At 46.9% G+C, this 14070-nt stretch overlaps 1 protein-coding gene across 2 annotated transcripts in view; it reads left to right on the top strand.

Moving 5' to 3' along the window:
- PSKH1 (protein serine kinase H1) overlaps window positions 1–12314 on the top strand; it is a 30401-nt gene extending 18087 nt beyond the window's left edge. For both annotated transcript variants that reach the window (XM_015639654.1, XM_015639652.1), the window contains exon 4: window positions 6195–12314. In XM_015639654.1, coding sequence (XP_015495140.1) covers window positions 6195–6512 — 318 coding nt within the window. In that variant the 3' untranslated portion in view covers window positions 6513–12314. The remainder of the gene's footprint in view (window positions 1–6194) is intronic.
- Window positions 12315–14070: the final 1756 nt, after the last annotated feature.

A 14070-nucleotide genomic window follows, 5' to 3' on the forward strand; every position in this document is an offset into this window, starting at 1 on the left:
CCGTTCCAGTCGCTCTCTTGGGTTGATGTAGCTACTTCTGCAGCCATGTGGTGAGTCATGCCAAGGAATGGCTGGGCTGAAAACCCCAGCTGAAAAATTTACAAAAACCCCCCGATTTGGCTCAGTTTGTTTGCATAAGCCAAACTATCTGTGCTGGCATGATGGGGAGTGCAGCATCGAAGGGGAATGACAACAGAAACGTGTTCCTGTCCTGTGATGTGGAGCATTGCTGCTAATAGTGATAAGGGCACGATGTGAAGGCAGTTCCCTCTTGCCAAGTGGATGCATTAAACCCAGTCTATTTGCTGGGGCAGGCTTAGTCCCAATAAATCTATATTGTGAAACTTCAAAGTAGACATCTGAAGGTTTTCTGTAGGAGAACCTTGCAGGGACCTGGGTACTGCTGTAGGGCTCCTCAGTCTCTTTGGTGCTTTGAAGCTTCTGCAGTGCTCAGTCAGACTCATCCTAGGAATCAGTGGGACTGGGATACAGTATTTTTGGCCTAAGAGCAATCTTTTGCAGCTGTGATAACATGCTTTGTGCTTCATGTTTTTGTAAAGACTGACTGGCAAGGGAGATCCAGGCCTTTTCCTCACCTTCCTCATAAATACTGCCTTTCTTCTCCTGAAAACAACAAACAACTTGGATATGAATCAGGAAATTAGTATGTATCCTTCCTTCAGTGGGCACTGTTGAGACTAAAAGCTGAGCTTGAAGTTCTTTTATTTGCACATAACTAACTAGAATCAGCTCTCTCTGAAGCTTTGTGCAACTCTTCTGTTCCCCCCCACTTTTTTTACCCCCTTTTAAATCGTGCTGGATCATGTTCTTTAGTCACTGTGCTAAATTCTGGAGTTACAGACATTACTTTCCACAAGATGTTTAGTCTTCCCTCCAGCATAAGGCAAATAGTCTCCATTGTTAAATGAGTCTGTATCCAGGGATTATCTCATGAGAAATGAGGTTTTTGAAGCAGACACTGCACCAGGTATCCCAGACAGAAGACCTGATTGCAGTTATTAGAAAAACTGGTCACATGTAGGAGGCCTCTGTTGTCATTCAGCTGGTACTGCTGAGGTTCAGCTCAAAATATGGCTATTCCACCTTTTTTTAAGGCATGTGTGGGTGCTAGGGCCTTGGCACAGGTTACCCAGAGAAGCTGTGGCTGCCCCATTCCTGGAAATGTTCAGGCCAGGTTGGATGGGGCTCACAGCAACCTGGGCTAGTGAAAGGTGTCCTCTCCATGGCAGGGGATTTGGACTAGATGAGCTTTAAGGTTCCTGTCAACCTTAGAACCATTCTGTGCTTCTCTGCAGGAAGGCACCAGAACTTTATCTTTCTGAAGGAATACAGCTTAACAAAGGGAGCAGAAGTTGTATTCAAACTGCATCACATTTGAAATTACTCTCTAGAGAAACAGAAATGCAAGTATTGGTGACTTCTCTTCATTTTTGTGGTATTTTGTGGCATTTTTGTGCCACAAAAGAGCAGGATTTGTCATTGCAGCACTGAGATTTAATGGCAAGGCTATCTGATAGAGTTTAGCTGATCCAATGTTTCCTGGCCACTGGATGGGAGCATTTTCCTTCCAAGGCATTCTCTGTCTCTCCTCAGGGAAGCAGATGGGCAGAATCTCCTGGATTGCTTCAGTCCTGTCATGTGAGCACACTTCATGTCCTGCACTCACATCCTCCCCAAACACCCAGTGTCAACCTTCCTCAGCTCCTACACAACCCTCTGCTGCAGTATTCATTTGGAGAGTTAGTGGGATTTTGCTAAGTTGAAACTGCTATTTTGTCAACTGATGAAAGTTTTCTGGAGAGTGGATGCTTTTCTCCAGGGACTGGGGTTGCAAATTGTGTTGGTAGAATGTAGTCTTACGTATTACTAAAGAAAAAGCTTTGGTGAAATAGGAAAGATGCATGTGGTGCAGCAAATCAAACCTCCAGCTGTGTAAACAGATCAATAAACTGATTTGTGTTTGCTGACCAGAAGAAAAATCTAATTGCAGGTACTCCATATTCAACATTCGTGGCGAAACTAGAGTAATTGGAATAATGAGAAATCCAATGTGCTTTTGTTTGGAGTTTATTCTTCTTTAGGATTCATTAAACTGGATGGGCCTCTGAAGGTTTAGGCTGGTTATATATCACAGTTCCTAGGCCTTCAGACTTCAAAGGTTTCTTCAAATTCCAAATCATCACATTTTCCATCTTTTAATAAGACTTCAAAAGATTGAAGTAATATTGTTCCTGGTGTTTAAAGGCTGATTTCACTCACCAGAATCTCATTTGACTGAAGTTTGAATGCATCTGGACAGCAAAATAGCTCCTGGGTTGCCTTAATTTCCAGGTTTCTGCAATTACTTACACCTGGAAGAGAAAACAATGCTCTCCTGCATGTCCTGAAGATGTATTTCCAAGTACTGTTGTGCCAGTTCTCAAGCACTTTTCATTCAAGCATCTCTTGCATTTATTTGGATTTAGGTAAAAAAGAGAAGATGGAGGTGCTGGCATGATGGCATTTCTGTGAGGGACCATATTGAGAAAGGTGAAAGGTTTTAGGGTAAGTGAGGAAGAAATACCCAGGATAAACCCATGAGATTGGAGTTGTGTGGATGTGTTTTCTTTATCTGAGGGGGACAAAAGCCATCTCAGGGTGGGTATCTTAAGTAATTTCAATTGCCAGTAACAGAAATGAAGATGGTAGGGAAGAGCTCTTAAAAAGCTACTGCACAGAGAGCAAACTGTCACCTGCATTTACCTTTACTTTGAGTTAAAGTTGGTAAATTTCATAGATGTATCATTATCTTGGATGTCCTATCAGGATTGTTTGGAAGTGGAAAATGAGTCCTCTGTGAAGGAGACACTCTGAGGCTCCTGGGAGGAGGAGAGGGAAAGAAGGAATTGGGGGTTGATGGAGTGTAGCCAGGTAATGATGAGTTTGTGATTTTACCTGAATGAATGGCTGAAAGGGAGTCATTAAAAAAACTTACATAAAATGGGTCTTTAAAAGCTTTTCAAGGCAAGCTTGGAAGAGTGGATGCAAAACCTCTTGTTGCCTGGGTTTCATTTGGATCTGTCCATTGGTGGAAAAGAGAGCCCAGAGGTCTGTAGCTGGAGATCCCGAGTGTGGAGGGAAGGTGACGTGGTGCCAGCTGACATATGGTACCACCTGGGATTAGCTGAGATTATACCAATGAAGATTAAATCCTGCAAGTTGATTCCCCTTGCTGTTATTTAACAAATGAAGTACCTTATCCAAAGTCTGCTGGAAATCTATAGGCTTGCAATGTGATTTATGTTCCCCCATGGCAGGGCAGATTCAGCTTTTTGGTTCTCTTGTGAATACCATGAGGGCTGAGCTCCATAATGGTCCATCATTCTACAAAACAGACCAGTGTGTTCAGTTACAATTGAACCTTTATTGTGCTTTGCCTGACTAATTTGAAAAAGGATTTTTGCTATTTCATTTACCTTCTTTATAAACAAACACTTTCAGGAGTCTGTGATCAAAATTTGTCCCTGTTCTGTTCTAACAAGCACCTGTTTTCTTTCTTACCATTCATTGCCAAGGTATATTTCATCAGCTAAGAAAAAGTCATTTAAGGCAGGTCATGACAAATTAATTTTATTTATATATTATATTATAATTATATTCTTTATAAAGCAGTAGACAGGGGAAGAAGAAATGGCATCAAGTTGCACCGGGGGAGGTTTAGATCAGATATTAGGAAAAAGTTCTTCACTGAAGGTGTGGTGAGGCACTGGAACAGGCTGTCCAGGGCAGTGGTGGAATTACCATCCCTGGAAGTGTTGAAAAGACCTGTGGATTTCACACTTGAGGAAATTATTTAGTGCTGAACATGGCAGTGCTGGGTTATGGTTGGACTTGATGATCTTCAAGGTGTTTTCCAACATTAATGATTCTATGATAGAAAAGCTAGAATTTGTATTTTATTAATGGATTTAATTATTGAAATGTAGAGTGGAGTTGATTTGTTTCAAGCACAGAAGTGGTATCTGTTTTGCAGGAGAAGGTTGTGCTTCCTCCCTGAGCACCAAGTATTTCCATTTCTATTCTGAATATGTTCAGGAAGATTTATAGGTTTTTATTCACATAGCAATATTTTCCTTATACAAGTAGTTAATATAATTTTCAGTGTCTTCTCTTGCATAGTTACTGGCAGTGATCATGTATCCCCCTTCAGCTGAGTAAGCCAGACTGTTTTAGTCCTTGTAAAATGAGACTGTGGTACCCTGATCCCCCTCACAGCCAGTTCCTCAACTAAAGTTCAAGTTCACCTTTCCTGGCCATGCACTGACAGGCCGTGGGCTGGGAGCAGTGCTGTAACTCTTACACCATCCTCCTTTTCATTAAAAAATCCTCCCAGGGATCTGTTCTCTTCCTGGTGCCTTGAATCTTTTGAAAAGAAAATTGCTTTCTATAGCAATGAATTACAAACCTCCAAAAAATCAGGACATACCTTTTTTAGACCTTTTGCACAAGAAAAGGGCATTATTTCTGGTTGTACAGTCAGTGAACCCTGAATTTTAAAATAGCTGTGTGCTTTTCTTCCTCACCCAATGAAGAGAAGAATGAGAGACATGGAATAGCAGACTTTTGCTTTTTTAACTAGACATGGGTGGGTCCACTCAGTTACATATATATCACCATTATTATATGGAAATCTTCGTTGCAGGAATCTGCTCAGGCTATTTTTAATGAAGCTTAGGATGTGATCTCCACAGAACTGAAAAATTCAGTATTGGTGGTTTCAGGACAGGTTTCAGGACCCCCAAAATACCCAGTGATTGCAGAAACCTGCTCTTGCCTGGCTCCATTGACCACTTGGGATTTTCTGGTTTTTTTCATGCTGCCTCCTCCTCTCTATCCTTACAGTGGAGGGTATTTTGTCACATTTATTTCCACCTTTGTCCACAGACCAGCCTTCTCCTCATGCTGAAGGAAATGTTCTCACTTCCCAACGTAGTGCAAATACAGTATTTTGTCAGAAATTAAACAATTCAACATTTGTGGCTGTAGATGTTTGACTCATAAGTTGTTATGGCCATTCTTGGGTGTGCTGGGAGGATATTTATTATAGGACTAATTAATTATTTTGGGCTAGTTTCTTTAAAACTAGCCTATTGTAAAACAAATTCCTTCCTCTTTCCATGGTAAACATTATTGAAAATTTCTTATATCTCACATTTCTATATATTTAGAACATTTTATGGGGGTTGTTTCCAGCTGGGCTGAGCTGCTGTTGCAGGGTTAACGAGTAGCAACATCTAAATTTCCATGTGGGAGCGAGACCAAGTTCCACAGCAGAAAATTCTGCCTAGTTTTGGTTCCAGGATCAATGCAGAGGTCAGTGCTTCCTCCCTAGATGTGTGCCTTAAGGTGAAGAGTCAGAAGAGCCCTGTGGGTCTGGTGTCAGAATCCTGGGGGTTCTGATACGGCTCCTGTCCCTGCAGTGACACTTGGACAGGGGAGGGTCAGCAATCAGATACAGTTACTGTACTTCTGTGTCTTCTAATAGTTGTGTGACTTTGGGAGCTGCTGTGAGAAGATGAGGCAGGAAGGACCAGCAGCTGGAGCAGGCCATGGTTCTGAGAGCCTGGTTGGTTCATGGTTCTGTGTGTGTCACGGTGCAGCAGCTGGAGCAAGCACAGGCGTGTGCTGGGTGTGCGGCTGAGTGTGTGACTGCTGGTGAACATGGGGCTGGACAAGGGGGAAAGGGCCTGGAGGCTGGGGGTGTCCATGTGTGTGTGTGTGGACACAAGGACAAAACTCCAGGAGGATCTGGGGACCCAGTGGACCAGGGAAGTCCCGGCCAGTGCTGGAGAGATGGTTGGATCTGACTGAGACCCTTGAGTGTGGGCGGTGGGTGTGGAAGTGTCTGCAGGCTGGAGGAGCTACTGAGTGCCTGAATCCAGCTGCTGGAGGGATGTACTCTGCACCTGTGTACCTGCAGATGTTTTCCATACTTCAGCCTCTTCCCCTAACGTGAAGTAGTTGTGTCTCATTCTTGGGCAGATACTGCTAGTTACAGCTTGGAAGAGTCGAGGGTAAAAGAGAGAAGGGAAGCAGCACAACGCCCCAAAGCGCCTTGCAGACATGGGAGGAATTAATTAATCAGTAAAGCTGTGCCGGGATGTTTCATTCCAACCATCTCTTTTGTGTTTCAGCCCTGGCCCAGTGTGTCCAACCTGGCCAAGGATTTCATCGACCGCCTGCTCACGGTGGACCCCAGTGACAGGATGACGGCTCTTCAGGCCCTGAAGCACCCGTGGGTGGTCAGCATGGCCGCCTCCTCCTCCATGAAGAACCTGCACCGTTCCATCTCGCAAAACCTTCTCAAGAGGGCGTCCTCCCGCTGCCAGAGCACCAAGTCAGCGCAGTCCACCCGCTCCAGCCGCTCCACCAAATCCAACAAGTCGCGCCGCGTGCGGGAGCGGGAGCTGCGGGAGCTCAACCTGCGCTACCAGCAGCAGTACACGGGCTGAGCGCCCTGCCAGAGGTCTCCTCTGTGCTGCAGGTGTGCACACACTCAGCGAGGAACAGCCAGGTTCCTCCCTCCCTCCCTCCAGGCGTTCCCCCCACCCATGAGGAGGTGTCCCCCTCACCCCGTGCAGAGGAGAGGGAACCTTGTGGTGGCCGTCACACCCTGCGAGCCGTGCCACGGGGTCTCGTGCCAGGAACGGGGGAGTCCTTGTGGGCTCAGAGCCTCAAGGAATGCACAAATTAAGGAGCCACGTGGGGAGAAGAGCTCTTTCTGTAGCCCAGGAGCTTGGTTGTTCATAGTTATTTATTAATTGCAGAGCGTTTAGTTTCTCACATTTGTGTATGGAAAAAAGAAGAAATCGCTTAGTGTGTCTGTGCATGCACGCCCATGTGTGCACATACACGTGTGGGGGTGTATATGTATTTAAAAATTATGTATACACAGATTTTGAGCTGGTTTAGTCAGACTCCGTGGTGCCTTTGCAGTGAAACTGGAATGAGTCATGTGCAGTTAGAAGTGGGATAGCTCTGACTCACTGGTGTGCTGCCCACCAGCTCCTCACCAAAGAGATGCCAGACAGCAGTTTTCCACCAGGGCTGGGAAGCTGCGAGGTTTCCCCCAAGGGCTGCCATCCTCCTGATGACGTCAAGGCTCACTTGCCTGACATCAAAGGTTTATCCCTGGAATTGTCCTTTCCCTGTTTGCAGCAAGACCAGTGCCTGTCCTGCAGGGTTTGTTTTTCTTGTGGCTCTGTTGTGTCTCTGACGTGTTACCCACCTTGCACCCTTCAGAAGAAGATTGAGAAGGTTGAGGTTTTTTTGTGCTAAGGGGAAAAAAGGGAGGAAGTTTTAGGGATGTGCTTCCCACCCCAGAGCTGGGATGGGCTATGATCACTGTAAGCACAGTGTTACTGACCATGTCACTGTGTTGCTGCCAGCACATCACTGCACCAGACTTTGGTGGTTCCAGGCGGCTCCCTGCCTGCAGATTTGACAGGGCTCCCCTGCTTTGTGTGCCTGTGCTGCCCCAGCACTGCCATCCCTGCTTTGGGACAGCGGTGTGGGAGCTGTTGGGGTGGCCAGAAGTGGTTCCATAGCATCAGGGTGAGCTCTTGAGTAGTGGAAGCCTGATCTAGGAGTGTCAGCAGTGACAATACCCTGGAGACATTGTACAAATCCCCTAGAGCTGTGAGGGGTGACTTAAGTTCACCTGGAAAAAGCTGCTTTTCAGGTGTCCTTGTGCCACGTAGCTGATGAGGTGGCCCCTTATGAAGGACTCTCAGGGGAGGTGGGGGCTGCAGAGCTGAGCTTTGTGCAAGCCTGCTGAGATATCTCCCCAACTAGTTAGAGCAGCAAAGTGGGGCTGATGGCACAGGCACAGGATGGATTTGGCTTCTCATGGTAGCAGAGATAAGATCAGCAGTGAAGGAAAATGCTGGTGCTTGAAACTTTTCTTACGAAGCCACACAATTTGCTTTGTGCTGTGCACTTGGGAAGGGCTTGCTTGGCTCTGGGCTGGAGGTGCAGGCAGTCCAAGCTCAAGGGCTGGTGAGCTTGGCCGCTTCCTAGGATTGATGCCTGTGCTACTGTGTTTCAGTTTCAGCAGGGCTGAAGTGGTCAGTCACATCTCCAAGGAGCTCTCACAGTCACTCCTAGTCAGGAAACAGCAAAGCTGCTTTAGTGGGAGAAGATTTGAGTTTTCTGTGCTGAGGCAAAAGATGAAAGGGGGATTTCTGGGGGTGTGCTTCCGGCCCCAAATGTGGGATGGGCTGTAAATAGCCTGGTGTGCCCAAGCATGTGGTGGGGAATGCAGCAGAAGAAACTTGAGGACAGCCACTATGTGTAGCAGGAGTGAATTTGAAATCCTTTGCGTGGTTTTGCCTGTTATTTTGAAAACCTCACATCCTCTGCAGGCTGCCCTTTCTCTGAGCAACCTGTCCTACCATGTCACACACAGTCTTTCTTCCATCAGCATTAACAGGTACTGCAGAATTCTGCAAATTTTGGGTTTTTTTCAACTCTGTGGTCTGCAAACAAAAATGTTTTCAGCATCTTTTACCTCTTCACATTGTTTTTCCCTAGTTTGTTACCATGAACTATAAACTAGATGTGATTTCTGACAAAGCAGGCAGCTTGCTACATTTTGCTTCATAAACAGTTTGGTGTCCCTCGTGGTACTGCAAACAGGTCTCCAAAAGCAGGAGCCCCTCTAAGGCCACTATCAGCTGGACCCTGGGGGCCCTGCAGGTCAGGTGGTGGCAGGAAGCTCCCTCAGAGCTCTTCTGGTTCTGAGCCATTACTTGAAGAGGCTTTGGTGTGTTTGGAGCTCACTTCAAGCACTGTGATTGCTTTTACCTCCCCAGATTATCCTGCATGTTTATCCATAAAACAGGGATTTTGCCTGTGTGGGGGTGTCAAACTGATGAACTGAGCCAAGACTTGTAGAACTGAGACCCTTCCCCTTAACCACTAGATCATCAAAATGCACAGGCATCATGCAGATGCCTGCCCATGCCGTTCCTTTATCCTTCTCTTATGGGATGAGGAATGCATAAAGCTCTGGGGTAACCAGGCTTGTTTCTCCACCTTCACAAAGCAGAACAAGAATCTTCTCATCTGTGACAATTTTTGCTTTGTTGATCTTTTCCACAACTGTTTTTTCACCAGGAGAAGTTCGGAGCGATTGTTTGTGGTTACTTTGGGCTGCAATATGTTTTGGGAAGCAGGAGGTTGCTGTGTAGGTTCCTGACAGTGTCAGGTTTTGGTGGTGATGCTCTGTGACTAGGGATGAATTGGCAGAAGGGAGGATCCTCATGTACATGAGAACACTGGATAGCTGCAGCTGCCTCTCCGTGGTATTGAGGTGTCTCCGGTCCTCGGGCACTCCACTGCTTGGGACTTGTGGGAAGAGGACCAAGGCCATCCCATAAAGAGCTTTGGCTTTTCTAAAAAAAGAACTCTAATTCTTTTCACAAATGCAACATTTTCTTGTTTGCATGGAAAAAAACAGTGTAAACTTGGAAAAATCTTTACAGGCTTTCCTTCCATCATTCAGTTTTAACACTTGGCTCGCTCCCTCTTGTTTTCCTAAATCCAGTATTTGTAGGAACTTTGTAGCCAGATGTGTGGGCTGAGGGAAGATGAACAGACCTCTGTCCAAGTGACCCTGGAGTCCTCAGTGATCTTTCACTCAGTCTGGAAAACTGTGATGGTCCAAATGCCACGTTGGAAGTTCCAGCTTAAGAACAATTCCTCAGGTGCTTTTATTCTTGCAAGAGAGACATGTTTCCAGTTTGGGTCTGGTGCGGGGGTTGGGGACAGGCAAAGTGCTGTAATTCTGAGCCATAGTCCAGGTGCCTTCAATCTGTCCTCTAAGAAGCTCTTCACTGTGAATTACCTTGATCATCTGTCTTCATCCCACAGGAGCAGCTCGGTGCTCAGTTGGTCTTAAGTCTCAGGAGTTTACACTTTTCAGGAGTGCCTTTTTGGGGGGATTTTAGAAACTAAAATCTCTCTGAAATGTTTTTTTCTGCTTTTTCATTTAATTTTTTTGATGTCCTTTGACTCTTAATGGTGGTTCTTAATTTGGCCTGCAGAGTGTTTTTTGGAAACCTTCCTCTGGTCCTGAATGTGCAGGGAGGACAGAGGTAACACCTGCCTGTTCCACACCACCACGCAATGCAGTCTCTGTATTAGCTGGGGTGCAGATCTGAGTTTTCTTCTGCTTTGCCTGCTTTGGTTCACGCAGGGGAAGTGGAGTTGGAATGACACCTAGTGGCAAATTGTGGTGTGTCCTTGTCCAAGCACAGCCCTCTCCTCGCTGTTTCTGGGTGAGATGCTCTTTGAGGAGTAAAGGGAATTTAGAATGTCTTTTGGAACTTAGCAGTACTGTGCAAAACAATCCCATCCTTTTGTCCTGGGAGTTTGGCTACTCTCTTGGGGGAGAGAATTACAGCTTCAAAGAATGTGGCCTCTTGGTTCCTTGATTTTTATTATTTTTGTTGTTGGTTATTGGAAAAGAATGCAAAAAAGTCTTCCAGAAATTGCATTAAGAGGTCTAAAGATTCGCATCCAAGTTTTTAAGTACGTAGTGTATTTTCCATAAGCAGTTACCATGTTTAATTTACTTCTCACTCAGGCTTCTAAAAATCTTAACACATCAACCTAGTGGGGGTAGAAACCACCCTTCCTTTGATCCTGAAGAGGTTTAACACTGCAGTTGTGATAGCATGCAGATGCTCCTGCTCTGTGTTGTTCTTGGAAGCACACAGCTGTACGTGAAGGAAAGCTTGAGAGCCTTGTCAGGAGCTCAAGCCCAGACGAGAGGGCTCAGACCTGCCTGCTTTGGTAGTGATGTGGAAACCAGCTGCAGTGTAGGGCCTGCTTCACGTGTTTGTTCTGGACATGATAAACCCTCACACTCTTCTTTGGAATCTGGGCACTTTCCTCTTTTAGGCCAGATATTTTCTGTTCTGGTAATTTACACCATTTCTGAGGCCCTGCTCCATTTCTCTGTCCTGTTGTCTACCCGGGTGTTTGGCTGCAGTACTAAGAGAGCCAACTTTTGTCTGATGCACAAACTGGAATAGGAATGATGGTTCACTTGGCTGCTGGGCAGCAGCTCTGGGTTTGGCTCTGCAGGAGCTGTGGCAAGTCCTGGGGCAAGGTAAAAGCTTCTGTATAGTGCCTTTGAGAACCTGCAGTGCAGGCTCAGCTCAGTCTTGTACCACATAGGGCAGCTACTGTGTGGCTGTTACAGGCTTCTAATTAGGCTGTGTGGGCCATATTATTTTAAATAATGATACTGAAGATTTGGGGGGGGGTTGAGGTGGGATAAATTAAAATCTCAGTTCTTTCACTTAATTTAGTTTTCTAAATGATGGAAAGCAGCACAGACATTGGCTTCTTTGGCACCAGTGTGAACCCTAGAATTTGCAGGGAGGGTGGTTGTGTCCAGGCCTCTCAACCACTCAGCTTTCTCCCAGAAAGTGTCACTGTACCACTCAGTGCATGTACCCAGCCCCAAGTTGCCTTCACCACTCTTGGGAGGGTTTTGGTGCTTTTTTTGACCACTCAGTCTCCTCTTTCACCCTGGATTAAGAGTGCAGCACTCCAAGGCAAGTGCCTGCATGTCAGCTGTGCCTTACTGTGCAGGAAACTTCCCAAAGAAATAAATGTGAACACCAGGGATGTGCGGTGGTAAGCGGCATCGTGGAGCTCAGTGCCTTCTGCCCTCGGGGTGCCGAGGGCATCGGGAGCTCTGCCTGGTGACAATTGTCCCTTCTCCCCCTGTCCCCTGCCTGGTGATGCTGTCAGTCCCTCGTGTGTGACGGGCGAGCTCTGGCTGCTGTTGCAGAGGCCGTTGCACTGTTTGTCTGCTGAGCGTGGAAGCGAAGTGTGGAGCAGATCCGCGGCCCCGGCGAGGTGTGATACAAACCAGCAGCTCCTGCATGAACACCCAGATGAGTTTTCCTGTTGCCTTTCACTACGGAAGGACACCTCCCGGGAAGCTCTGGGGATCGGACATCTTCCGGCACTCAATGTTATTTTTGGTTGCCCAGTTTCCGGTGCTGGGTTGGAACAGTTTGGAGGTGATTCCGGTCTCATCCTGTCGGTCTCCTCATGGGACTGTCTTGAGAAGTGTCCCATTCTGTGCCTTGCCTTTTGAGTCCTGGCTCTACTCTAAGGTCCTGTCAGATGAGGTCAGACCCATTGTAATTAGTCTGTAATGTTCAAGTTAGAGTGTACAGAATTATTTATTTGGTGTACTCGGTCTGCTAAAACATGTCCATGTATTCTGTGTACCCCATGGCTCTGCTGTCCTTACTTCTGCCTGGTGGATCACCCACGGGCTGGCTGCTGGAGGGCAACGATTTCCAGGCTGGGAATGATGGTCAGTAAGTACCTGGAGAGCCAGGAGGTTCTCACCCCTCTGTTCTTAGATCACAGCAAGAGGTACCAAAGTGCCCATCAAAGGGTTTGCTGGTTTCTTTACCACAGCTGCCAGGCCAGGAGCTGTTTAAGGGAGACCTTGTGCGGGGCTGGGGTGTCCATGGGGTGCCCTGGATGAGGCAGGCACTCAGGCTGTTGCTGGAAGATACAGTCGGGAGGCAGAACAGGCACTTTGGGACATTCTGTTTATTTTTCTTTGGCTGTAGACTGAGCCAGAGGAATGCTCTGATTTCTCCACACCCACTCATCACCTCTCCAGTTTTGCTCTGAGCAGCTTTTAAGGACCAGCAGGAAAACTTGTAATATCAAGTAATAACAGTGCACACCCCTCTTGAGCCACCTCCTCTCCAGGATTTTCCAGGGGCAGAGGAGCCCATCCCAGGGGTGGCAGAGCTGACAGGCAGCTCAGCACACAGATCACCTATAGTGCTACAGTTGGTCATTCCTGTTTGAAGTTCCCTATAGCCACCACTTCTCTCTGCCTGCATGGTCCATCCCCACATCTCTGTTGTTCACTTGCCTTTAAGGTGAGTTAGATGCTCCCTTCAAAGCAGACCACTGAATAAAACTAACTCTTACCCAGCCAAACTAAAATTTGTTAGCCCTAGGCTTTACTTGAACAGATTTTTATTTAAACTCAGTCATGTGGGCCAGACTGTTTGTGTTTGCCCTCCATTGATGTTCCATACCCCTTCCCATCAGTGTGTCCCTGTGTAGTGTCACACTGCTTAACAGAGTGATTACATTTTGAGGGCTGTGATTCACACAGTGAAGGTGTTGTATCACCTTCACATCACTGGTAAGGGAAACTAAACCCCACATCTCATGTTGGGGCAGTCTGATCCTGCTTCTTCTCTCCACAGTGCCTTATCACCAGCTCTGTTTTGAGAACCAGATTGTAATTCATTGAGCATGTGTCTTGCTACTCCCATGTCACACAAGGCTTTTTTTTTTCCCACCAGCTATTGTCTCAAGAACCCATTTGAGTGAAAGCCTGTCACCTGATCTTGAAATTTGTTTCCAGCTTCACATTTTCCTTTGCAATGGCCTTCAGTTTCCTGCCGTTACCTGGCAGATCTGCAGGTGTGAAGCAGCGTGCTGTTCTCCAGCCATCTTCTCCCACCTTCCCCAAGAGCTGGAGCTGCCCATGGCAATTCTCCCTTCCAGTTCTGTGTTTCCAGCTGCTACACAAATCACGGCTTTAAACTGCATGCAGGGATCCTTTAGGATCCTGTGTACCCAACACCCACCTTTCACTGCCAGCTGAGCAGTGCTTTGTGGTGCAGAGCTGAAGCTCCACAGTCCCTTCCCTGGTGGCACCTTGCACCTGGGTCAGTGGGAGGACCATTCTCCCAACCTTCAGCACTATCTAGGTTGGTGCCAGGGTCTGCTTGAAGACCCCCTGAGTAGCCCTTGGGCCACAGCCAGCCCTGCTCCCACTCTGCCTGAGCATCCTGTCCTAGTTTAATAGTTCCCCGTGTCCCAGCTGGGCACCAGCTCCAGCTCTGGGAAGTGCTGGTGTTCAGGACAAGCATGGGGTGCCCCAGGCTCCTCCATGTGTCTTTCACCCTGCCCTGCATTGTGAGAAGAAAGGAGCCAGAGGCAGTA

Source organism: Parus major, chromosome 11, assembly GCF_001522545.3.
Source record: "Parus major isolate Abel chromosome 11, Parus_major1.1, whole genome shotgun sequence".
In the NCBI taxonomy this organism is placed as follows: domain Eukaryota; kingdom Metazoa; phylum Chordata; class Aves; order Passeriformes; family Paridae; genus Parus; species Parus major.